General features: G+C 41.8%; 1 protein-coding gene across 7 annotated transcripts in view; it reads right to left on the reverse strand.

The window, feature by feature from the left end:
* Positions 1–26,872, reverse strand: part of PRKN (parkin RBR E3 ubiquitin protein ligase) — a 1,214,524-nt gene that overhangs the window by 552,642 nt on the left and 635,010 nt on the right. For all 7 annotated transcript variants that reach the window (XM_043888525.1, XM_043888524.1, XM_043888522.1 and 4 more), the window contains one exon: positions 26,037–26,152. In XM_043888525.1, coding sequence (XP_043744460.1) covers positions 26,037–26,152 — 116 coding nt within the window. The remainder of the gene's footprint in view (positions 1–26,036; positions 26,153–26,872) is intronic.

The following is a 26,872-nucleotide window of genomic DNA, read 5'->3' on the forward strand; positions in this document are numbered from 1 at the left end:
AAAATCAAATGTAATGGGTATCCTATTACTTGCATACAGAAATTAATTTTTTTTCCACTTGTTCTAGCATGGTGAGAAGAAAACTGAGTTATCATTAAAGCGCTGCATTGTAGTCTGCTCAAGGATAGCTCACATAGCTTGAGTAAGCAAAGATGCGCAGACATCCCATGCACAAGGGATAAACTGACATACAAACTCTCATTTTTCCTGCTCAATTCCAGTGACGTTTCTAGGTATTATGGTCACTGGTTGAAGAGGTATAAGAATACAACTTGAAAGACAAGATCAAGCGTCAGAGAAAACTCCTTCACAAGGAGGAATAACCACGCGTGAGAGACTGTGACTTGTCCAAGTTCTCATAGGCACATCCGCTGTGAAGCCAGGAATGATGGTGTCCCTCTACCAGGGGATCAAAGAAACGTCTGCATGCACATCTGTCACACTGAACGCAATAAGATCCCAGAGTGACTGGGCCTTTTGTTATCAGTTTTGACCCTCCCACTGTATTGCCAAGTCCCTAGAAACAATTTTTAAAATTCCTATATATTATCCCTTCCATCAATTCCATAGGGTGAAGAGAAATTCCTTAGGGTAAAGACTGATTTTTATTATTATTTTTTCCCTTACAGTACTTAGGACTCAACAACTTCTCAAGAAATGAGTAGAAATTCTCAAGATTTTTCTTTTTCCCTTAAAATACAAGTAGGGATTTTTGTCTATCTCAGAGGCTTCTAAATATTTACTCTCAATATTTCAATAAAAGACAGCAGCTTAGCATAAATGGAACACCCTTGAAGTCTAGAAATGACGGATCTTGTTTGTCAACAGTGTGTTACAGAGGTGTTCTTAATTTATTTACCAAAGTGGCTTATTAGGCAAAATTATATCTTGGTCTGAAATCATAAAGAGATGAGAATAAATATACAGACACACGTAAGTTCTCTACTAAAGAAACAGATCTAAAGCTGTCTTGAACCTACAGTATTTGAAAATGTATACATTCCAGGCCATTAATGGTGATACTGACGAGGCATCCACATGGTGAGTTACTCTGAGTCTGCTGGCAGATTTGAACATCATCTGCCCCTTCTGAGAGTCACCAAAACTCACGCCAGTCAGTTCAGACTGATGCTAGAACTTAGTTCTATGGCTTAGAAAATCTATTCCTAGTTCTTCAGAAATGCTTGCAAGTCTTTTAAATGCACATGTACACTGTTTGGAGAAGAAAAAAAAGCAATCGTAATGTCTACAAATAGAGCAAAGTTAATACATTATAGTACAATGGAATATTCTACAGACTTGATAAAGAGTGAGGTATATCAATGGGTCCTAGCTTCAAAGGCTGTCCATGGTATATTGTTAAGTCTAAAAAACATGCTGTGAAAGAAGGAAAAACATTCAAATTGTTGAATGCTATGTTTGTATGATCTCGTTTCTGAGTGATCCTGCCTGTATGAGCTTCCTTGTATTTATGAACATGCACACATGTACACATGCATACATATGAACGCACACCTGCGACTGCATGCACTCATACATGTATATATGTGTACACATGAATGTGAATGTAAATATTTATACATATGCTTCTATGTGAAAATATATAAATTGCATATATACAAATTTCATATTTATTTAATCCTAGGTTAAAAAGTGTGGAAAGATTTCGAAAACAGTTAAAATAGTTACCTCTTGCTGTGGGCTTAACGGAGGGATGTGTGACATGTTACTCTATTCACTTAGAAATATATACCATAAAAATGTTGCATGAGTTCAAAACTACGGTATCTATTTTTATTTTGGGGTCTGGCCTCGCAAATTATGAACCAAACTTGCAATGTAGCTGAAGCCTTTTCCTCGTAATGGCCACTCTTCTTACAGGGTCCTGGGACTCTAATCCTTTGAAGCGACTGCCCCTGGGATCTCAGTGGGCAGAGCAGCAGTGTGCCCGGCCGACCCCACCTTGCCCTCACACCTTGCCCTTGACCCACACCCTGCCCTCACACCTTGCCCTTGACCCACACCCTGCCCTCACACCTTGCCCTTGACCCACACCCTGCCCTCACACCTGTCCGGGCCTGGAGGCCCACGGTGACGAGCACTGGCGTCACACCGTGCCCTACCGCCTTGTCCATCCTTATTTCCTTGAACCGGTTTTGGAGAAAAGACGTGCATGGGACACTGATAAAATGCTCTCATACTCAGATGCTCTCCATGGAACCAGACCTTGTATTCATATGCTAAACTGACCACTATAATGGACTTACAAAATGAAAGAGAGCTCAAACTTGGTGAAGCAGAGAGTTATATAGCATGGTTATTCAACTTTCAAAGGGTACTTCTTGCATCAAAAGAAGATTCGACATAGACTTCATTTTTATTTAATATTATTTTTAATTGGAGGATAATTACGTTACAATAATGTGATCCAGCCATAGGCATATATACGTTTCCTGCTTCTTTAACCTCCCTCCCACCTCCCTCCTCATCCCACCCCTCTAGGGTGTCTCAGAGCACCAGCTCTGGGTTCCCTGTGTCATATAGCTAGACTTCTTAAATGAGCTGCCTTAGTACGTTTGAGATGTACTTTCATTTACAAACATTTAACTTATACTCACACACCCAACAATATCTGATACGCACCACACACACCTTCTGCTCAAGTTCGAGCTTGAAATCACACTGGAGGCACACTCTCCTCTGCCAGCCTCTGAAAGCATATTTTGGGCTGAGAATATCTATTCTCTGTTTTCCTACCATACATCACAGGATGTAGTTTCAATAACAGCTCTTACCAACTATTTTTGATCTTCATTCTGGGCGCATTCATTCATTCAGGAGATATTTATTAAATTCCTCTTCGCTTCTACTCACTCTTGTTAAGTGCTGGGGTACAAGTGTGAACTTAAGAGACACAGCTGAAATCTACTGAGAGCAATGGACTGCAATTCCATGATGCCATAAATGAAAGTAGAATATGAATCATGTTATGATACGTGGAGGAAGAGAAAGGAAGAAGGTGAGGTGCCTGGTGGCAGGGTGTGGGCATTAGGACTTGGTGGTCTTCTCTGTGGAAGGGATGTTCAAGCAGAGACCTGAGCGCTGGGTGGGAGTCAACTGCATGAACAGTCACCCGTGGTTCTTCTAGCAGTGGGATGTGCAAAGGCCCTGAAGCACAGAAGGGTTCGGACCATGCCTGGGAGTGGGAATAAAGTCTGCATGTGTCTGGAGCGCAGAGAAGGACTGCGTTAGGAGAGGACATGTGACGTGTGCCCGGGTGCTCGTTCGTAAATACACGTCCGTGAGAGGCTTTCATGGTAAGGCTGGCATTCAGCTCCCATCTTTCTGACAGTTACTTCACATTTATCATATCAGCCTGTAATCATCTGTGTATGTTCTTCTGTAACATTAAAAGGTCATATGAAATTCCTTGGAAACTTGCCCCAGGATGTCAACAGAAGTGCATCTCTCTAATCCCACCCAGGAGGCTGAGAGACTGGAGGGAAGAGAGTAGAGAGAAGAGGTCATGGGCTGGAGAGGACTTGATGGAAACTTCAGACTGCTTGGGGAACACAGTTTGGGATGAATGCTTTCAGCTGGGTGCTTCTGTGTAGGGTGTGACCTGCACAATGGAGAAGTCCTGCTCTCCAAACCCCTAGCCACAACCACCAGAATCACCTTCCGAAAACACAAAACTGGCCATTCCATTCTCCTAACTTAAACTCCATAGATTCCCTAGTGACTAAGGGATGAAAGAACCACTCCTCAGAGGATTTATGAGGCCCTTTTCAAGTGGTCCATAAGTTCTTTTCTCATACTACCTACTTTCTCTTTGCTGAGGTCAAACTCCAACATCTGTTACTCCCCATCTGGGCCCGCCCACGTGCTTCTGTGACACGGAACATGTTTCCCTCTTCCGGGGATAACTGACCACCACCCTTCTAAGCTGACCTCCCGCTCATCTTATGAGACAGTAGGCTCCACCGAGTAACAACTTTTGTAGGATGGCATGATGAGGAAAAAGTGGAAACAGTGAGAGACTTTATTTTCTTGGGCTCAAAAATCACTGCAGTTGGTGATTGTAGCCATGAAATTAAAAGATGCTTGCTCCTTGGAAGAAAAGCTATGAGAAACCTAGACAGCATATTAAAAAGCAGAGACATCACTTTATTGACAAAGGTCTCTATAGTCAAAGCTATGGTTTATCCAGCATTCATGTACAAATGTGAGAGTTGGACTGTAAAGAAGGCTGAGTACCAAAGAATTGATGCTTTTGAACTGTGGTCCTGGAGAAGACTCTTGAGAGTCCCTTGGACAGCAAGGAGATCCAACCAGTCCATCCTAAAGGAAATCAACAGTGAATATTCACTGGAAGGACTGATGCTGAAACTGAAGCTCTAAACTTTGGCCAAAGAGCCAACTGATTGGATAAGACCCTGATGCTGAGAAAGATTGAGGGCAGGAGGAGAAGAGGGCAGCAGAGGATGAGATGGTTGGATGGCACTGCCAACTCAATGGACATGAGTTTGAGCAAATCCCGGGAGATAGTGAAGGATGAGGAAGCCTGGTGTGTTGTGGTCCATGGGGTTGCAAAGAGTCGGACACAACTGAGCAACTGAATGACAACGTGGACTGAGGAAAACAAAGGGTGAGCCCCGTTATCCAGGGAGCTGAGGTCACCAGGTGGTCAGTGGGTTACAGGCGCTGATGCCAGGTGTCCCTGACAGCCAAACCTTTTTTTTTTTTTAATGCTTTCTCTCGTATGTAAAGTTGTCAGGGAGGGAGTGGGTTTAAGGTGAGGCAGACTGGGAGAACATTGCACAAGAAGGAAGCAACAGGTGCCTTGGCGTTGCGGTGAGAGGGAAGAGACGGAGCAGAGTTTGCTGCAAGGACTGGACGAAGAGCTCTGGATGCAGAGAGTAAGGAGGTAAGAGGAAGCCAGCAGAGGGGGGCTCGGATTATGTTTCTGAAGACTCCAACTACCGTTTATTCTAATGAAATGTTACTGGACTGGCGGTGAATCAACATTCATGTGGAACTGCAGTCTACACAACATAGAAAAAGTTATTTTGGGACTCCAAAATCACTGCAGATGGTAACTGCAGCCATGAAATTAAAAGACATTTGCTCCTTGGAAGAAAAGTTATGACCAACCTAGACAGCATATTTAACAGCAGAGACATTACTTTGCTGACAAAGGTCTGTCTAGTCAAAGCTATGGTTTTTCCAGTAGTCAAGTATGGATGCAAGAGTTGGACTTTAAAGAAAGCTGAGCACCAAAGAATTGATGCTTTTGAACTGTGGTGTTGGAGAAGACTCTTTGAGAGTCCCTTAGACTGCAAGGAGATCCAACCAGTCCATTCTAAAGGAAATCAGTCCTGAATATTCATTGGAAGGACTGATGCTGAAGCTGAAACTCCAATACTTTGGCCACCTCATGTGAAGAGTTGACTCATTGGAAAAGACTCTGATGCTGGGAAAGACTGAAGGTGGGAGGAAAAGGGGATGACAGGATGAGATGGTTCGCTGGCATCACCAACTCTATGGAGCTGAGTTTGAGTAGGCTCCGGGAGTTGGTGATGGACAAAGAAGCCTGGCAAGCTACAGTCCACAGGGTCACAAAGAGTCGGACATGACTGAACGAATGAACTGAACTGAACAACATGGAAAACAGAACAGATCCAACTCTATATTAATTGGTCCTATCTTGACAGCAGTGAAGAGGACAAAAAAATAATACAAACCAAAATACAGTAGGGGGAACGGATAAAATCTGGTTTGACAAATTCTTAACAGATTCCAAAGTGTGTAGAAGTGCAAGGAATGTCAGGGCTGGAGGAGGTGCGTTGACTGGGGCCTTAATTACTGGGGGTACTGGCACAAAATGAAGTGGGAACCCCCAAATAAAGAGACTTCAGAAACCTCATCCAGCATGTGGCAATCTGCATTGGGTCTTCAGGCACTGAAGGAACGAGGTGAAGGGCTAGAGGCAGAGGTCCTGGGAGAAGGAGATGCAGCATCACGGTTAAGCTAAGGTCAAGGGGAACACAAATGACCAGTGTGTTCTACGGCTCTAGGGAGAACTGTCTATTTGGAACAAAGGTGATTTTTAGGAGAAAAGAAAAAAAAAAATAGAATATTAGGAAAAAATTGTTCAAAAAGAAAAAGAACAGGGTTGAAAATAATCAGCCAAGAGAACATTACATGGTGAATTGCAATTTTGTTCACAAGAATCTATGGATAGGGTTCCAAGTTACTATTACTTTACGTTACTTCAGGCAGAACTTAGCTTGGAGGAAATTAAGAATTTCTTGGAGAGCAGTTCTCCTGGGTTCCCTTACCTACTGCTCTCCACCTGGGTGCCCTTTCCCAATAAAATCTCTTGCTTTGTCAGCATGTGTCTCCTCGGACAATTCACTTCCAAGTGTTAGACAAGAGCCCAGTTTCGGGGCCTGGAAGGGGTCCCCCTTCTTGCAACAAATGGCGACTCTGGTGGGGACTCTTCTTCACTGAGACTGACATCCTGACCACTCGGGGTACTCAGGGGCCAGCTTGCCTGCCAATGGACCAGACCCAGCGGCCGCAACTGGGACCCTTTTGTCCCTGGTCTCCTCCTGACGCGGACAACTGGCCAGAGTAAGGAACTGGCCCCGACCGTAATCTATCTTTGGATGAAGATCAGATGCCTCATGACCTGCAACCAGGACTGAAAAAAGACATAATTTAAGAGACTGTCTCCAACCTGGATGGAAGGACTTTTTATCAGGTACTCTTAACTAGCTCATGCACAATGAAACTGAAGGGAAATTAACTCTTAGAGTAATTCCCACTTCCAAAGGCCCCTACACTGGATTGGTCTATAGAGAAGATAGCTGACCTGATCTCACCTTAAAATGATGCTCAAACAGGAGAAACTACACTACACCAGGATGAGAAGACAACGACATCAGAGAACTGGAGCCCACACCCAGGTGGAGGATGGTAACTTCAGACTAAACACAAGATTCCTGGAGCACAGCTCTGTTGCTTCACCACCAGCCAATCAAAAAAAAAAAAAAATGTCAAAAACCCTGCAGCCCTCACCCCAAATGTTGCCTCCTGTTTCTGGGGACCAGTGATGACCATCCTGTTAGGTCTCCTGTTTGGCCCCTGTCTATTTCATCTCTGAGAGGCGCCAACAGTTTCAAACTAAATTGCTGTTATTACAAGAGTGAAAGCTGGTTTCAGATGTGGAACACCCCAACTTAGATCAGGTTGAGAGAGACTTCTGCTCTGCTAGGCAGGCCTATGCCTATGCACAGCAGGAAGAAGTTACAGAAGAAAGAGATCTCTGCCCCAATTCCCAAGAAGTATCTAGAGTATGAAGTCTCTCAGGGGGGAGTTGTTAGGGCAAGCACACTGATTGAAACCACCCACCCTGGCCAGGCACCATAGTAACCATTTGCATGAGTTGTTTTATGACAGGAGATCCTGGTAAGGAATATGGGACTAATAAGCCACCACCAACCGGAAGAGTTTGGGAAAGGTCAAAAGGAGACACCGCGTGTCCGTCCACTTTCCAGAATCCCTCTTGCTAGCATCCATCTTGGCTGAGCGATGCATGCACCACCAGGAAAGACTCTGAATTAGAATGATTGGCCAAAGACCACCCGGAAACTAATCCCATCACCATAAAACCCCAAGACTGCAAGCCAGTTCTCCTGGGTTCCCTTACCTACTGCTCTCCACCCGGGTGCCCTTTTCCAATAAAACCTCTTGCTTTGTCAAAAAAAAAAAAAAAAAAAGAATTTCTTGATAATTAAAATATGAAGTAGTGTGGCAAGAGAGGATGGGGACTCTCCAGGTCTCTTTTAATTAGGTGTTAAAAATAGATGTTTCTAAAAGTCCTGTTTCCTTTCTAGGCCTTCGGAGGTTCTGGAGAAGGGTTTTTAATCTCAGTAATGTGCTAATTATGTCTAATGGCCTGTAAACAAACTCCCTAAACTATTAACCTTCTCTCTTTAGCCAGAGATTCAAGAAATTAGCATTTGAAAGAAAAATCCCCAGCTGGTTGCCCAAAGGTGTGTCCCAAAGTACAGAAACTGTCACTTTATTTGGAGGAGACTCAAGGCCAAATCAGACACAAGCTTGTGGTGTGGGATAGATAAGCTAAAATCTTTTTAGAAATAAAGGCTAACTGCTCCACCCTTTGGGTCACATTACTTGTGTTCCTATCTGTAGGGACAAATACAATTGATAACACCTCTCAAATAGCTTTCAGACACACAAATCCATAATTTCAGGATTTTTAGAAACAGTAAAACAATATCCCATAATTAACAAAAATATGTGAAGTTGGGATCCTTGCAAGTTAAAAGTGATGCCATATTGAAAATGGAGTTCAGTTTAGCCTAATAAAGGGAATGGCCACTGAACCTTTGGAGTGTGACGGGGGTATTTCAGCTGTCCCCTCTACTTCCTGGGTGGCTCAGCCAGTAAAGAATCTGCCTGCAATGTGGGAAATCCAGGCTTGATCCCTGGGTCGGGAAGATCCCCACAAGGGAATGGCAACCCACTCCAATATTTTTGCTTGGAGAATGCCATGGACAGAGGAGCCTGGTGAGCTACAGTCCATAGAGTTGCAAAAAGTCAGACACAACCGAGTGACTCACACACATACAACACACACACACTGTTTCCACTTACCTTCTTTAGTCAATGTAAAAATTCATTTGTTTCTGAAAGAAGAATAATCCCAGACTAGCCAAAAAATGTTATGAAAAAGATGGTCAATGATGTCTTTTCTAACTGTATTTTAAATTTTACTTACAGTTAGAGTAATAAAACCACGTGCTCGGCACCAAGTGAGTAATGCACAGAGGCAGAAGCCCAGATGGAAGTCCAAAAGAGATACAAATGTATTAGCGTGATTTCAAACTAGTGAGATACTAGATGACTTGATGACAGGGGTTAGAATAGTTAACAGAGCGGCAATAATGATAAAGTTTCTGCTTTTAGCATTCCTCAACACAGACACTTAGGGAGCTGAAAAAAATCCAATGATAAAAACACTGGAATGGTAAAGCTATGAGAATACAGCACAGGTAAATTGAATCAATAAGCCAGCATTGGCAAGAGGTCAGAAAAATCAAAATAACTAAATACATAAAAATTTAATGCTTGGTATAGAAAAACACGGCAAACAGAGTAAAAGAGAAATGAAATAGAGAAACAGGGATACGTACTACATGTAGAGAAAAGTGCCAGCATTCTTGGCATGGAATGATGAAGACTGTGTATGTGCTAAGCTACTTCTGTCGTGTCCGACTCTTTGTGACCCCATGGACTGTAGCCCGCCGGGCTTCTCTGTCTATGGAATTCTCCAGGCAAGAATACTGGAGTGGGTTGCCATTTCTTTCTCTAGGGGATCTTCCTGACCCAAGGACTGAACTTGGGTCTCTTGTGTCTTTTGCATTGGCAGGCAGATTCTTCACCACTGAGCCACCCAGAAGCCCCACACCTGGATCTTTAGATCCCTGAAAAGTCTTTCCTGGATGCATTTAGCAGTCACCAGGCAACATGCAGTGCACTTAGGAATGCATATATTTTAGCATAAGGCCTGGCTTTGGGACCCTATATTCACTTTTCAGCTGTGCAACATAAGATACATTTCCATAACTCCTCCCACTAAGCCTCAGGTGGTTTGTGTGAGGACGGGGGCCAATAACCTGCCTCAGAGGACTGTTGTGAGTGTTAAAGGAGGGATGCCTGTGAACACATTTAGCAAGTGCTACCAGGAAGAGATTTGTTTCACAGCCTGGCATGGCGACAGCGGAACAGGGGACTGAGTTGTTCGGAACCTCCTATCCTCATGTGCAGCTCAAATGTGGCTTCTCTAATCCACAGAAGCTAAGCACTCAGAAACACATGGCTTCTGCAGATGTGGGCTGCAATTCTGAGCACTGTCTCACTCACCAGCCCTACTAAAGACGAGAAACCTGTTATAATCCCAATAAGAATCATCTTTAAACCAGAAACTCTGCCTTCTGCATCACCACTGTCACAGGTGACCCACAGCAAGACTGAATTTCAAGGCTGGCAAGATGCTCTTTCATACAAATCTCTTTGGTCTGACTTTCTTTTCTCCTCCATTCTCTTTGCTTTCTAATTATTAAGCAGTATGAATAAAATTCTGCAATAATTCTGAAATCACACTGATACTTAATGGGGGATTTCTCTTCCAGAATGAAACTCAATGACTTTTGTAATTGGTTTACTAGAGAACCACAAACATTTTAGTTCTTCAAGAATTTACGGATTCACTTCCAGCATGGCAGGGGTGGTGGGGGCGGGGGGTGGGGGTACAGCTCACAAATTCACCTTTTAAACCTGATTGAAGTTTTTGGAATATATTCAAAATACAGAACTTAAAAATCACAGTTGGTTGGCTCAGGGAAATGAATTTCAGGATTGTTTATCTCTGTACAGCAGACTCAGCCTCTCTTCACAGTACACACTTTCTAATCACAACACTGCCGGAGACCCACCAACCAAGGTTTCCAATACCCGCTAAGCTTGGGTGTCTTCCCTAGTTTATCAAATCCCAGCGGAAAAGAGCCAGTCCCATGGCTGAGTGGAAAAGGGCAAGGCATTCTGTGAACAATCTGCAATTTGGAACAGAGTTTTTAAATGATTTAGAGGAACAGTAGCGTTTGGAATCTGCAAAGTTTTCAGAGTTCAGATGGAGACAGTCTAACAGGAAGTGAGCTTCCTGCCCCTGGCAATCCGAGGTGGGCGGGCTCCACCTTCTCCTCCACCTACAGCAGGTTTCCCAACCTCAGTACTTGTTGATTTGAGGCCCGAGCACTGCAGGACCTTCCATGGCATCGCTGGCCTCCCTGCACCATGTAGCAGTAGCGCCTCACACCCCCGCCTCTGCATTGTAACAACCAAAAGTGTCTCCAGATATTGCAAAACCACCCCTGCTTAAGAACCACTGTAAAGACTGCTGAGTGCCAAAGAATGGATGCTTTTGAACTGTGGTGTTGGAGAAGACTCTTGAGAGTCCCTTGGACTGAAAGGAGATCCAACCAGTCCATCCTAAAGGAAACGAGTCCTGAATATTCATTGGAAGGACTGATGTTGACACTGAAACTCCAATACTTTGGCCACCTGATGGGAAGAACTGACTCATATGAAAAGACCCTGATGCTGAGAAAGATTGAAGGCGGGAGGAAAAGGGGACAACAGAGGATGAGATGGTTGGATGGCATCACCGACTCATGAACATGAGCTTGAGTCAACTCCGGGAATTGGTGATGGACAGGGAGGCCTGGTGTGCTGAAGTCCATGGGGTCACAGAGAGTCAGACACGACTGAGCGACTGAACTGAACTGAAAGTACAGCTATGTAAGAATATTATAGCTATGGGCTATTTTCCCTCACTTCATACCATTAAAAGGGAAAAATCCACTTTGCATAGGCTAAATTTTATGTAGTCATAGCTATAGCCATAAAAGTATAGAACTGACCTTAAAAATAATACATTTTTAAGAGGAAAATAAGATATCCCCATTCAACTAGCTAATGAAAGGCTTGCTTGTGAGAAGATTTGTCAGATGACATCTGGGATGTTGGAGTAGATATACCAGTCATAGAAAAGAATTAAATACTCTTCACTTATGTTTCATCAACCCAAGGTTGATGCAAGTTTGAAGAACAAGATGCAAACGAGACAAGAACAGTGAAAACTTATATTCATAACACATTCTTTCAGTTAGCAATCCAGAGCAAAAATCTCAGCTAATATTTCCTCTGGTTGCTGTGTGCCAGGGAGTCTTCAACTTCTATCTCCTTTAATTTTCAGAACCTTTTGGAGAAGTCAGCGAACCTGGGGAACTAGCCCAGAGAACAGGACCATTAGAAGTAGAATTGGGTTTTGAACCCAGCATTCTGTCTCCAGAGCCTAAGTCTTTTGTTTTGTCAGAGGCTTACTTGGTTGGCATCCCTGAGTGGCCCCAGGGCAAATCAATCTATGCTCAGATAAAAAAATGTCGGTGGAAACTGGGAAACAGGAAAATCAGACGTGGTGAGAGACTGGGGGAGGAGAGAGAATTCTGCGCCTTCTGTTAGTCTTGTTACAGAACAAGTGTGGAGTAAAATAGACATTGCAAATGGACAAGAAGCACGCTGCAGTGCTAAGGGAGGCACGCCGTTGTATTTATGGGAAAATAAACTTTTCTCAACTAAGCCGTATCATCAAGATAAACCAAGGGATAATTCCACCTATTTGGTAAGGATACAAAAAAAAAATTATAGTTCAAAGACTGAGATTCATTTTCGTTTTTAATTTTACGAATCAAAATCTCTTTCCATATGGACTTGGCGTGGCAAGAGCCAAAAATATCATTCCAGAAAGGCAGATTAGAACGGAACACTGACAGCTCTGTGAAGCTGATGTGTGTGATGGGATCACCACGTTCCAAGCATTTTATCATTTTCCAAGAATACCATTATGCGTAAATTCTGCTGAAAGAATTGTGATAGGGCCCCTCTAGTTGTTATCTTAATGATTGGAAAGGATACTTAAGGAAATTTCCATGGATTACTTAACTTAAAAGTTTAGTATGGGCATCTAAACTCTTCCATGCCTAGCTCTCCAACAAGCCTGCACACTGGACTCTGACGGTGGGAGGTCTGAGTCCTGGGACCCCTGCTAGGAGGGCGCATCCCTCAGTCAGCCGGCATCACAGCATTGAGTCGGAGTGAGACAGCACCTCCTCTCAGCTCAAACATGCAAACCTCCAGCGTAGCAGAGACTCTGGGAGGGATGGCCAAATCTGGGGTTAAGGGCCCACTGATGATAACACTGGATATAATTTTACACTTTATGATGCACCTTCACATTAGTACTGAACTATCACCTCAACCCTGACGATCCTTTTAAGAGGGTGTTATCAGTCTCACTGCATAAAATGGTAGTTGAGGGGTGAATGACTAACTTGAGTTTATGTGGGTGCCTGCTAAATCACTTCAGTTGTGTCCAGCTCTTTTTGACCCTATGGATTGTAGCCCACTGGGCTTGTCTGTCCATGGGATTCTCCAGGCAAGAATACTAGAGTGGGTTGCCATGCCCTCCTCCAGGGGATCTTCCCGACCCAGGGATAGAACCTGTGTCTCTTACCTCTCCTGCATCGGCAAGCGGGTTCTTTACCACTAGCACCATCTGGGAAAGCCCAGGTTTATATAGCTAGCATTTCTGTGTGCTGGTCTTAGTCACTCAGTCGTGTCCGACTCTTTGAGACCCCATGGAAAAGTAGCCTGTCATGTTCCTTCGTCCATGGAAGTTCTCCAGGCAAGAATATTGAAGTGGGCTGCCATGCCCTCCTCCAGGGGATCTTCCCGATCTAGGGATCCAACCCAGGTCTCCCACATTGCAGGCAGATTCTATACTGTCTGAGTCATATAGGTTATAATTAACTTCAGGTCTGACCTTGATTTTGTTTATTTTCTGCTCCACCATGTCACCAGGAGATGAAAGTTTCAACTCAGTGGGGAAGTCTTACCAATGCCTCCTATTCAATCCAGACATTAGTTCAAGTATTTAACTACTCATTCCTCTTTTGTAGAGGATTACATTAATTTAGGCAAGACAGGTTTTATCATGGACATAATTTAAGGTTAACTTTGCAATGATCACTGAGAAAATATATTTGTAAATATAGACCTTTTAAATGGGCATAAAAACAATTCAAACTACGAAAGTCTGGTTGACAACAAAATGTAATTCCACATGCCAGAAGCTCATGGAATTCCATAAAGCTTAAATTGTTAATGTCGATATCAAGTCCTGGCACAGTGAAAAGGCACAATTAAAGAGATACAGAATGATTGCATTTAAGAATCAGTGAATTAATATCAATTTACTAGGGCATTGTTGATTATTTGTACTGTGGGTTAACTTTTAGAGCAACCATAGTATTTCTTACAAGGCACTTGGATTGTTCATCTTTTCTCATGCTTCTTAAACCAAATGGAGCTTTGAATATGAAACTAAATTTTGAAATTTATTTCCTAAACTTTTAAGATACATTTTGATTATTTAAATAAATTTATGTTTTAAAAAAGTGATCATTTATGATATAAATAATCATCTATGATCTTGTGATAGGACTTGAATTTTATGTAAGAATATCTGTGTGTGTAAGTAACAAGATAGTTCAATCTATTTCTGCTTTCAAATCTGTATATTATTCTACTGAATGGAGTACATTCTTGGTAATCATATTACAGCAATTAGCAGAATAAGTTAAATGGGATTATTCTTGTTATTAATAAGGTATGTAAGATAACACCACCCTTATGGCAGAAAGCAAAGAGGAACTAAAGAACCTCTTGACGAAGGTGAAAGAGGAGAGTGAAAAAGCTCACTTAAAACTCAACATTCAAAAAATGAAGATCATGGCATCTGGTCCCATCACTTCATGGCAAATAGATGGGGAAACAATGGAAACAGTGACAGACTTTATTTCTTGGGCTCCAAAATCACCGCAGATGGTGAATGCAGCCATGAAATTAAAAGATGCTTGCTCCTTGGAAGAAAAGCTATGACAAACCTAGACAGCATATTAAAAAGTGGAGACATTCCTTTGCCAACAAAGTTTTGTCTAGTCATAGCGAGGGTTTTCCCAATAGTCATGTATGGATTTGAGAGTTGGACCATAATGTTGGACCATAAAGAAAGTGAGTGCTAAAGAATTGATGCTTTCAAATCGGGGTGCTGGAGAACATTCTAGAGAGTTCCTTGGACAGCAAGGAGATCAAACCAGTCCATCGTAAATGAAATCAGCCCTGAATATTCATTGGAAGGACTGATGCTAACGATGACCAATACTTTGGTCACCTGAGGTGAACAGCCGACTCGTTGGAAAATGCCCTGAAGTTGGGAAAGACTGAAGGTAAAAGGGGAAGGGGGCGACAGAGGATGAGATGGTTGGAGAGCATCACTGACTCAATGGACATGAATCCGAGCAAACTCCAGGAGATAATGAAGGACAGGGGAGCCTGGTGTGCTGCAGTCCACGGGGCCACAAAGAGTCGGACATGAATAAAGAGACTCAACAACAACAACAAAATGCGTACATTTACATCTATGTTCTCTGCCTCTGTCTCTTCACATGCACACGTGTGAAGTACACATGGCCACCTGTGCTGGGAATGGTTTGGAGTCTGAGAGATGCCTGAAGCCACCAGGCCAAGTTGGTAGGGTCAATGAAAACTGTAGGAAATTACAGATTCACTCGACGTGAAGTATGTACAGATGAAAGATGGGCAGGATAGAGACCTCATAAAAGTGGTCAGGAGACTTCTACTACAAGGCTTTTTGCCACTTATGGATGACAAATCCAGATTATTTACTGTGATTGTTGGTATCAGCTATTTTATTTTACGGTTTTGGAATAAACACTTCCGACAGTACTATATTAAAAGCAGAAGAACATGTTAAGTCCAAAAGATTCTAATACTCATGTCCATGTGTGGGCCCTTCCCCAGCACCACGCCATGATCTGATACCAGCCGAGTGACCTGTAGTTCATTTCCAACACCATGTACCAGGGAGAGCATCGGATTCCCCAGGTTAAAGGTTCAGTCCTACAGAAGTCCTCCCTCCCACCTCCAGATGCAAGTCCACGTTGTCACCTGGGACTCTGACCCACCGCTATAGATCGGAAGTTCCATGTCCCTCTCCTTGGGTTTCAATCATTTGCTACAAATGGCTCATGGAACTGAGAGAAATATTTTATTTGCTAAATAACTGGATTATTGTGACAGGATAGCACTCAGAACAGGCAGGTGGAAGAGATGTAAAGGCAAGACATGTGGGAAACTCCATGTTGTTTGAGCACCACTCTCCCCAAATCTCCACATGTTCACCAACGTGCAAGGCCCCTGAACCCCATTCTCTGGGGTCTTGATGGAGGCTTCATTACATAGGTACCATTGATTAAATCATAAGTTGTTGGTGTTTGAGCTCAATTTCCAGCCACTCTCCCCTCTCCAGAGATCTAGGGGTGAAACTGAAATTTCCCACCCTCTAATCACAAAGATTGGCTCCCCTGGCAAACAGTCTCCATCCTCAGGTACATCCCACTAACTTCCATAACATAGTGAAAGGCCCGATCGTTGCTCTCAGCACTTAAGCAATTTCAAAGGTTTTAGGTGCTCTGAAGGGGGACAGAAAACAAATAGAAATTTCTTATTATAAATCACAATATTGCAGTATAGAATTTCTATTTCTCAAGAAAGTTAATCATGACTACCGAAGTTTCATAGGTATTGGTAACATTTTCTATCTACCAGAGGGGTTTTTAAAATATCCCTGACCAGACATAGACTGGAGACACAAATGTGATGAAGAAGCATCAGCGTCTACTACAAAGTCTGTAGTTATTACAAAAACACTATGCGCAAAGAATTCAATTTCACACATGCAGCTCAGAAGGTACATTTATGTATAAGTCAGTGAAGTGTGGCTTTTCATTTAGATCAAATGACTGTTGTAAATTAATTTACTCAGTTTTGATTCCAGGTTTTCTATTGCATATACCAAAAGTTAAGTGATCACTGTCAGTGTTAGCTTGCTTAGCAGAAGAACTTCACATGGAGTGAAACTGCATAGCGTTCTGTCAATGTCATTGTACTGGAATGGACAAAAAGTTTGTTCAGGCTTTTCCGTATGATGTTAGAGAAAAAGCTGAATCAACCTTTTGGCCAACCCAATATAATAAAAATGGAAAACCTCTTAAATCTAGTAATTGTTTAGTCTTTCTTTTCATATAATTCATTGACTCAAAGTAAAGCGTTTGAAAGTTTATTCTCTTGACAGTGAAATATCTGAATTTACTGTGAATTCTAGTGCAAAATCAGCTTAAAAGTTCCACATTGAATATATTCTTTGTTTTTCACAGTGACAATATAAAGGTATTGATATATATCAGTGGAATACATCATTATGGTTAAGAACAACATCCTTACTAAAATTAGAAATCTGTGGAGCATGCTTGAAAGTAATCATGGGGTGCATTTAACTCATAACTCTGTTCAGACAAGCTGTGATATTCTACAAATCAACCCAGAAGCTGTAGTTGTCAAAATTTACAGTAACTGAACCACAGAAGACTCACAAAACTGGTATTGGATACAAAGGCATCTCTGTTGTCTGTCTGCAGCCCATTATGAGTCAAACTTTTAGGAAAGTTTCAACCTTGAAAAAACTACTTTATGAATCAAGTCTAGTGTCTACTGAAGGGTGGCAGAATATGCCAACCCAAAATATGCCACCTTGGCATAAGTGTTATTTTGAGTTGAAGCCAATTGAGAGGGAACAGACATTAAGAAAAACTCTCTGCTCTCCCTTATTTACTTCAGCAGTACATACATTTGAAAAAGTACCCCCCGCCTCCTTATCGAGAGGGATTGAAGTTAATCTACAGAGGTACCAGCCAAGCGGGCAGTTGTCTTGGTCCTGTCCAACTCTTTGTGACCTCACAGACTGTAGTCCGCCAGGCTCCTCTGTCCATGGGATTTCCCCGGCAAGAATACTGCAGTGCGTTGCTATTTCAGAGGAACCTAAACATCAAACTTTCTTAACTAATCCTTATTATCCATTAGTTCCACCCTATATTTAATTTTCCACAATCTGCTGCCCCAGAAGTTCAATGTTCTTTTCCTTTGTCTTGTCACTGCTCTACAAATTTATTGTTCTTTGGTTAAGAGGCTACAGAATCCCAAGTTCTAACCATCTGTTTGAGTTACTCATGTCTAGATACCCCCATGTGTATGTGTGTTGTGTGTGTTAATAAATTTCTTTCTTTCTTTTTTTCCTCCTTGTTATTCTGTCTTTTGCCAGAAACCCAGATGGAAAACCTAGGAGAGGAGAGGAAAAAAAATTTTTTTTCCTCTCCCATACTACATGAGCAGTAATTACTTTACAAGAGTCCTCCAAATTTCTTTGCATTTTGTTCAAAATCAGTCAGCAATATTTAATCAAAGTATTGAACTAATGAGTGTCCAAAACCATCAGCTTTTGAAGTGCTAAGCAACTATAAATCACTGAAAAATGCGTGCAAGAAGACGTTAAAACTAATCCTATAAAAGTGGGCTGGGGGACCAATTTGAGAACTCAAATTATATACTGGATTTCCATTCTGAAATCTGTAACTAAATTTTTGGAATAGTTCTATTGGTAGGAAGAGTCAGGGCAACTCCCATTTTTAACTAGTAATTTTTATATTGATATCACAAAGAAGTGGAATTGAGAAAACTGATTTTGCTGCAATGTGGTAGAACTTTCAAAATATGTACAAATAAAAATATTTGGCAAGTTTTGTTCTGTAAAAACGCTTGTCAAAGAAAAGTTCTCTGAGTGAAGCAAAAAACAGTACTTGAGATAATATTCTGCCAGGAATACTTGCTCATTTTAATTAAAATGTTAGGATTGAGATTACTTTATCAAAATTATCTCGGAGTTTGCTACAAGCAGAGGTAAGTTTTCTCAGTTACAAATTATGATCTGTAGAGAAACATCCATTGAAGGTGTTAAAAATTTTAAATGTTTCACTCACACCACAACTTTGAAGGAGACTGCAGGCAAGTATATTTTTTTCAGTTAAAAAACAATACAAACATATATTTTAAACAAAATGTCTCAGGAGGAGGAACCAGATGGAGCCAGATGGAGACCAGCAAGGACAACACCAGGTGTCAGACTTTGGCTTCGGGGTCACGGGTCAAAGTCCTTTCCAGGGTGACTTGCAAGGGGGAAGCACCTCAGCAGGCAGTGTTGGGCTCTAGCTGGCTCGGTGTTAGACAACAGGGAATGGGCTAATCGGTGCCCGCCCTACCTACATGCATACAAATTGTATTATGCATTTTTAAGATGCTGTCTTGGGCGACTGAAAAACTCCGTAGGAAATCTTGGTCTAAAGAAATAAGTTCGGGTTCCTGTTTCACTGTAGTGGCACTAAGGATGCATTAAAGCTGCAAAGTCAAGTTCTGCCTTGCCTCGAGGCACCCAACCCCACCACACCTTTCAATTGCAAGCCTGTGTCTCTGGCATCTGCTCTCCCTTTCCCCCTTAAAAACAAGTTTATCTCAGCCTGAAGCAGTTCCCTGAGTCAGACAGGCTCAATGAATATCTGTGGAATGAACAGCCTGATGGGTTTTTAAGTTCTCTCTTTACGAGAGGAGGTCTAAAGATTACAGACGCCAGAATAAAACTGCTTTGCCAGTGATACTGATATTACAGGCTGCTGACATCTGCGTGCACACTTCTGCGCATCGATGGGTAGGTGTGATGCTGCCAGCACTATCAGGCCTGCGCGTGAAGTAGCCCTCAGTGTTGTGAAAATCCACAGGTAGACCTAAAACCCCTGAAGTCCCATTCCCAGAGCACCTGAGATATAGGATTGGAGGCCATGTTTTCTTTGATGTAGAATTGATCACATTAACAAGAGACAGAATCGACACATCATGACTTACTTCACTAAACAACTTGTCTGAACTCCAGGTTATGGAGACTCTTGCTTATTTGGCTGCAAGTACAACCTGTGAAGCCACCAAAGACAAATCTGCAAATTGTTATTGTTTAAGTCGCTAAGCCATGTCCAATTCTGCGACCCCAAGGACTGTAGCCTGCCAGGCTCCTTTGACCATGGGATTTCTCCAAGAATACTAGAGTGGGTTGCCATTTCTTTCTCCAGGGGAACACTGAAATTACTAATTCAAAACATCATGGGAAACATGATGTTTGTAAGTCAGTGAGGTAGATTGTATCACTGTTTACCACTAAAAAATATCCCAGAATATAAATGTTATTTGTAATTGACATAATTTCTTTCCCTCACCAAGTTTATAATCAATTGCTAATTATGAGGATAAAGTTGTAATTAAAAACAAATGCACAAGTCACAATATTTTTCTAAGCAAAATTAGCTCTGTAAAGACTCGGTGGGCATTTATTCCTAAGAAAGTTGGGCCTTAAAAATAAGGCTCGGCTGTCACCAAAGTCCTAGAGAGGGCACTGGGATACTGTAGGAATACGGCCGCTTCTTAACATCCACCATCAGAAAATGACCTGCTTAAAATCCAGACGGTTACAACATGCAAGGTTGACCTTAACGGGTACAAAATTGGTCCAGGAGGATTTGCAATATTGTCCTACCAGGGCCAGTGGGGGCTGCTGTGCGCCCGCAGCGACAGTTAAATGAAAAGGTGAGGCTTATGAATTTCATGCCCAAGCACCTGTAACGCTTCCAGGAAACCCCGCTGATGCAGCCGCTTGGATCTGAAATCTACAGGGTGCACCGCGGGAGAAATGAAGGTCACTGACTGACATTAAAACTGACATGGCTCACATTTCAAAGCCTCAGTGTTGATAAAATACTTCTTCTGTTTTTATAAGTAACTGACCCCAAAGAGTATGGCTGAGTAATCTATCTCCCATGAGTAGGACTCTGAAATCTGACTTTCTCCCTTATATCTAATAGTGCCTTAAAACTCTCTATTGATTTTTGATTAACTTATTTTATCTAATTTAGTTTTGGAAAATCCCATTAGATGCAGGAGGGATTTTTAAAAGTAGATGTTCCATATAAAAAGAACTTGTTTTCTGATTGTCGCACTGTGCAAAACGGATTTACTTTAATTCAGACCAGCAAATATTTGTGTAAACCTATTGAATGCAAAGACTTATGCAGGACACTGTGGCTCTGGTCACATCTGCACATCACTCAAGCTTGGACCGATCCTTCAAGCAGCCTACAGCTTAGAGCAGACAGACAGATATGCAGCTGTTACAGCTGTTTTCTTCAACACTTTAAAGAGCTGGTTTTTAAACTGTCTTTGGATCTCACTTTATTGCTAGTGGCGTCCTTTTCACATGTAAACCTACTTTCCATCTTCACTAGGTAGCTTGCCTTTTACTGTCCAGTAAAAGTTGCATACATGAAGAAGGGAAGGTGTGATGAGAGGAAAACATGCCGACCGCACAGATCTTGGTGGGTAGGCTGGTACAACCAGTTCCTCGGGGTAAGACTGGATGCAAGTTTTAAAATGTCTTAGCCTCAACTTCTTCATAAGTAAGACAGATAGACGTTCAAATAATTTGAAATTAATTTAAGAGTTACAGTTCATTAAGCACCATGTTTGAATTTCAAAGGAGCCAATGAAATTACCTTTGTGGAAGGTTATACCCACACAAAGGAGTCTCCTTTCTGCAAGGGTGCATAGTAGAAAGATTTATTCTCCCTCAAGACTGGATCAGACTGAGGTGTGCACACTTTTTCAGGCAAGAGTCACTCAGCCCTAATGCAGAGAGATCTTACTCCCACAGGATCTGGGCACACTGTGAGGTAACCCGTTTTGATCTCAAGACACATCTTTGAAGTTTTCTCTTTCATCTTAAAAAGTTCGAAGATATGCCATTCTACTGTAGAATGTGCTCCTGCTTATTGTAATATCAATTTGGTATTCTGACTTTCCTTTCCCTGGAATGCTATGTAAAATAAACACTCCAAGATACTCCCACACTTAAAGGAAAGAATTCTTGTTCCTGGCATGTTACATTGCCTATGAGTATATATACTATTTGGGTCAAATAGGAGAAATATATAGGTCTGCAAAGTCAGAGAAGATCACTGCTGTTATCTCTCTCTCGCTCTCTCTCACACACACACTACACACACATAATCTCAAGGATTTTTCCATTACAGAGACAAAAACCACTTACTGGAAAAGACCATGTTAAAGATTTCAGTAAAATTCCATGTGATTTTAGTCTGTAGTCTCTCATAATGCTCTTCAGAGACGGATGACTGGACAAAATCGTAAGGTCCTGTCTGACACCAAAAAGTCAAGAAAGAGTGAAACTGATAGAATATAGTCCTTGGTGCCTCAGATGGTGAAGAATCTGCCTGCATTGTGGGAGATCTGGGTTCAATCCCAATGTGGGAGATCCTGTGGAGGAGGGCGTGGCAACCCACTCCAGGACTCTTACCTGGAGAACCCCCATGGACAGACAAGCCTGGTGTGCTGCAGTCCGTGGGGTTGCAAAGAGTTGGACGTGACTGAGCAACTAACACTTAGTCCATAGCAATATAAAAGGAACTTCTACATTAATTCTAGATCATAAAAGAAATGCCAAGTGTAACCAAAATTAAAATGTAAATTGACAAGAGATTAGACAAGATATGCATTCAAAAGGACCATAACCAAGATGCCCATTTCTCATCTCTGTTAAATGAATCAATGAATTCATACCAAAATACTGTCAAATGACAGTCAAATCAGTCTCCCCCAGAAACACCAAGAACAAGTATAAAGGGATTTTCAGATAAACTGTTACTGATCTCCAAGCCCAAGTAAATCCTTAAAGTGTTCAATCCAAGGTATTGCTTCAATAGGCTACATGAACCATAAGACAAATTTTGAAGCAAGAAAACTATTAAAAAATTATATCAAACAACAATGGCATCAAAAACATAAATCTTTATGGGAAGAGTTGAGGAAAATTACAAGGTAGCAGTGCTTCTTAGATTTAATGTCCCACTGGGACGTGGACTTTAGACTATGTTTCTGGAAGGTTAAATTTTGACTGTAAACAGTGTTCTTTTTTTATTTGTCTTCAGCTTTGTAAACTAAGGACTAAATGAATAAAGGTGAAAAGAAGTACAGGAATGCAGCAGGCGGCCTTAGAAGAAGCAAAGAGAGAGAAACAGGGTGGTGATTTTTTTTTTTCTTTTTGCCAAAATATATCATGGTAATAATTTTTTCTATTTTGTATGTTTTCAAATTTTATATTTTTAAAATTTAAGAAGACTCATCTTATAATGTAAGATTCAAGGTGCAGAAATACGGCATTACTTTCGGGGTACCTGATATCACAGTTTAAGTCCCAGTGTTAGGGGAAGCACGCTGACTGGAACGGCCCACCCTGGCCAGGCCCCATGGTAACCATCTGCCTGAGTTGTTTTAGGACAGGAGGTCCTGGTAAGGAACACAGAACTAATTGAAAGGTCGGGTATGTTGAGACATGCCCCGGAAAAGTGCCGCAAGGCAAATTCCGGAGGCTGGCTAAACTTCTGGGAACCGGCCTGTGTAGCCTGGTCCAATCAGGTACCAACACGGAGCCCTTGGGCACTAACCGCCGCTGTAGCCCGCGCTTTCTTCCTTATATGAAAAGACCTGGCTTAAACGCCGGCCCTGGCTATAAAAACCCCTCCCCACCCCTCATACCTCGCAGACTCCCTTTGTCTCCTCGCTCACCCGCCCCCGGGAGTTCTGCCGAGAGCGACCGCTCAATAAAGGCCTTCACCAACGGTCCTTAGAGGCAGCTCTTTCATCCCTCAGCATATTCTAACACTAATACGCCTCCACCAACCGGAAGAGCTCAGGAAAGGTCAAAAAGAGACACCACACGTCCGACCACCTCCCAGAATCCTTCTGTCTGGCATCCAGCTTGGCTGAACAAGGCGTGCACCACCAGGAAGGACTCTGAGTCACAATGATGGGCTAAAGACAACCCGGAAACTAATCCCATCACCATGAAACCCCCTACGGCAAGCCACATGGCAGAGCTGTTTCTCCTGGGCTCCTTCACCCTCCTGCTCTCCACCCGGGTGCCCCTTCCCAATAAAATCTCTTGCTTTCTCAGCATATGTTTCTCCTCAGACAATTCATTTCTGAGTGTTAGACAAGAGCCCGGTTTTGGTCCCTGGAAGGGGTCCCCCTTCCAGGGGGACACACACTGGTTTGGGAAGGAATAAACGTCTCACATTGGCATTGCCAGGGTCATTTTTATTTGGCTGAATATTGTTATTTCTGAGTCCAGTTGAGGCAGCCAGAAATGTGTTGAACCTTTTTGATGCAATTGCTATAGGGGATACTTGACAGTGTAGCTGTTCTACCTTCAAGGACTGTAATTTCTGTTCTTGGCTCAAGTCTTTGCCTTTTGTTCACCTCACTATTTTTAACTCCCAAACCTAAGACTGAGAAAACTGATAACCTTGAGTGGAGGAAGATCAAGACACTATTCTAAATAAGTACAGGCCCCTGCAAATCTGGACAGCCGATGGGAACCTGATAGTTCACATGAATCCTCAGGATGTTTCAACCCGTGAATAGTTCACTCTGTTCTTTAAGAGAGAGGAAAATATTTTACATACACTATTTCATAAACTCAAAAGACACATATCAGGTACCTGAATTAAAACTTAAGCCTAACAACTGGAAATGAATAGCACATTTACCTTATACATTTGTCTACATATCACAGCCATATATGTGTCATCTGGAAAGCAGTATCATTGAAAATCTCATTTTTTATTTCTGCATCTGGCAGAAGACATGACCACAAACAAGCAGTTTTTCAAATAATACCATCGATTTATAAGCTGTGAACAAGGATTATTTCTACCTTTTGCAGTTCTTCAGAACCAGTCAGAGCCTTATAGATTACCTACTTTGATTCCTGGATTTTATAAGGGAAGCTGAAGGCTTAACAGATTGTTATTTTGCTAAGGTCAAAAGTCAGCTTAGTGACATTGGAGCTCCTTGAATATAAGTTATTATACACGTGTAAAGAGTTTTTTAAACAGGGGGATTATCATTAAGAAGGTAGATGAAAGATATTGATCTCTTTTTACCTAATAGTACCTGTTTATAAGCACAAAAATAAATAAAATTATTATTTTGCTACCAATTCTCTACAATCTATTTCAGAGGATAGAAGCAGGATAAGTGCTTCCTAATTCATTCTAGGAGGCCAGCATTACCTTAATACTAAAACCAGACAAAGACAACTCGAGAAAACTACAGATCAATATCTCTCATGAACACAAAAGCAAAAGTCTTTGACAAAATATAGCAAATTGAATCCAAAAATGTATCAAAAAGTATCACACACAATGACCAAGTGGGATTTATCCTAGGTTCACAAAGCAGATTCAACACTGAAAAACGAATTAATGTAATTCACTACATCAATGAACTAAAAAAGAGAAATCACATGATGATATCAATAGATGCAGGAAAAAAAAAATCTGACAAAGTCGCAAACATGTTCATGACAAAAACTGTCAGTAAACGAGGATCAGAGGAGGACTTCCTCAACTTGAAGAACTCTATCCACAAAATATCCGTTACTGATGTCATACCTGACGGCAAGAAATTTGAACTTTCCCACTAACGTCGGGTACAAGACGAGGACGCGCTCTCTCACTATCCCTTTCAATATCGTCCTGCAAGGACTAGCTAAATACGGCAACAAGGCGAGGAAGGGACATAAAATAAAGGCACTGGGAAAGAAGACATAAAACTGTCTTTGTTCACAAATGACATGATAATCTAGGCAGAAAATCCAAGAGAATCAGCCAAAAAAAACCCTACAAATAATAAGCACTTACAGCAAGGTTGCAAGGTTCAAGATCAGCATACAAATGTCAATTTCCATCCTACATAGCAACAACGAACATGTGCAACTTGAAATAAAAATACAATGCCATTTACATTAACACTTGAAAACTGAAGTACTCAGGCAGAAATCTAACAAAATATAAAATAACACTTACATGAGGAAAACTACAAAACTCTGGTAAATAAAACCAAAGAGGAGCTAAATAAATGGAGGCATTCCATGTTTGTGGATATAAAAATACAACATTATCAAGATGCAATCTCAATCAAAATCCCAACATTTTATTTTGGACATCAACAAACTGATTTTAAAGTTTAGACGGAGATGAAATGACCAAAAGTAGTCAAAACAGTATTAAATGCAAAAACAAAGCTGGGGGACTGACATTACCTGACTTCAACTTAATGATGAAGCTACATTAATTAAGTCAGTACAGCGCTGGTGCAAGAACCAACACAGAGCTCTGCGGAGCAGAATAAAAAGCCCAGAAACAGACCCTGTAAATGCAGTCAACTGACCTTTGGCAAAAGAGCAAAGGCAATACAATGCAGCAGATCTCTTCTGTTCCCTGTTTTCAGACCCTTACCTGATGTCCGTACACGTTATGCAGCTGATGTCTCGGCTATTTGTTGTGATCAGGTTCAAAGCTACTGATGTCTCCTTGTCAGAGGTCGGGTGTGCTCCACATTTAAAGAAAAATTCCTGAAAGAATGAGAAACATGATCACAGACGTGGAATCCGGCTGGCCATGCCCGCCCCCCTCCACCCCCAACATGTTCACAGTAAAGAATCTCTTCAGGAGAAGAAGTGTATCATCAGATTATAGATGAGTCTGAAATAAGACAACATCCACTCTTTTGAGGGAAACAAATGCCTTTGTGGCAAACTATTCCACAAGTCCCCTTTTGAAGAAGGTTCCAAAGTGTCTGCTAGTCTTTCTGTCTCTTTCTCCTTCAGCCAAGGAGTTGTGGGAGTACTCTGGGCCCCCTGCTCACCTGTGGATGATAAGTGAGTCTGGCAGAATGATACAGTGCGGATGTAGGAGGAAGCCTGAAACAGCATCTCGACAATGAGGAAGAGGAGACCCTGAGCCATGAAATGACTGGTCCAAAGTCAAACAGTCAGGGGTGAAAGCAGGAAGCAACCCAGGTTTCCTAAAGGGGAATCCAGTGCTTTTCTACAGGGTCACCTCACAGCTGGTCACAGAGAGTTTGACACAGCTGAAGGGACTTAACATGTATGTATAGATTGTCCACATCTGCAGTAGACCTTGAAATATTTGTGGGATGTCTTATATACATTTGTATCCTAACAGTGGATGGCAAAGGAGAAGCAATTAGATATATTTTCTTAAATAAAAAAATAATCAGTAGATTTATTTAGTGAATGCCACCAACGTTTCTTTATCGATTTGTCATCATC

This window comes from Cervus elaphus, chromosome 26, assembly GCF_910594005.1.
Source record: "Cervus elaphus chromosome 26, mCerEla1.1, whole genome shotgun sequence".
In the NCBI taxonomy this organism is placed as follows: Eukaryota; Metazoa; Chordata; class Mammalia; order Artiodactyla; family Cervidae; genus Cervus; species Cervus elaphus.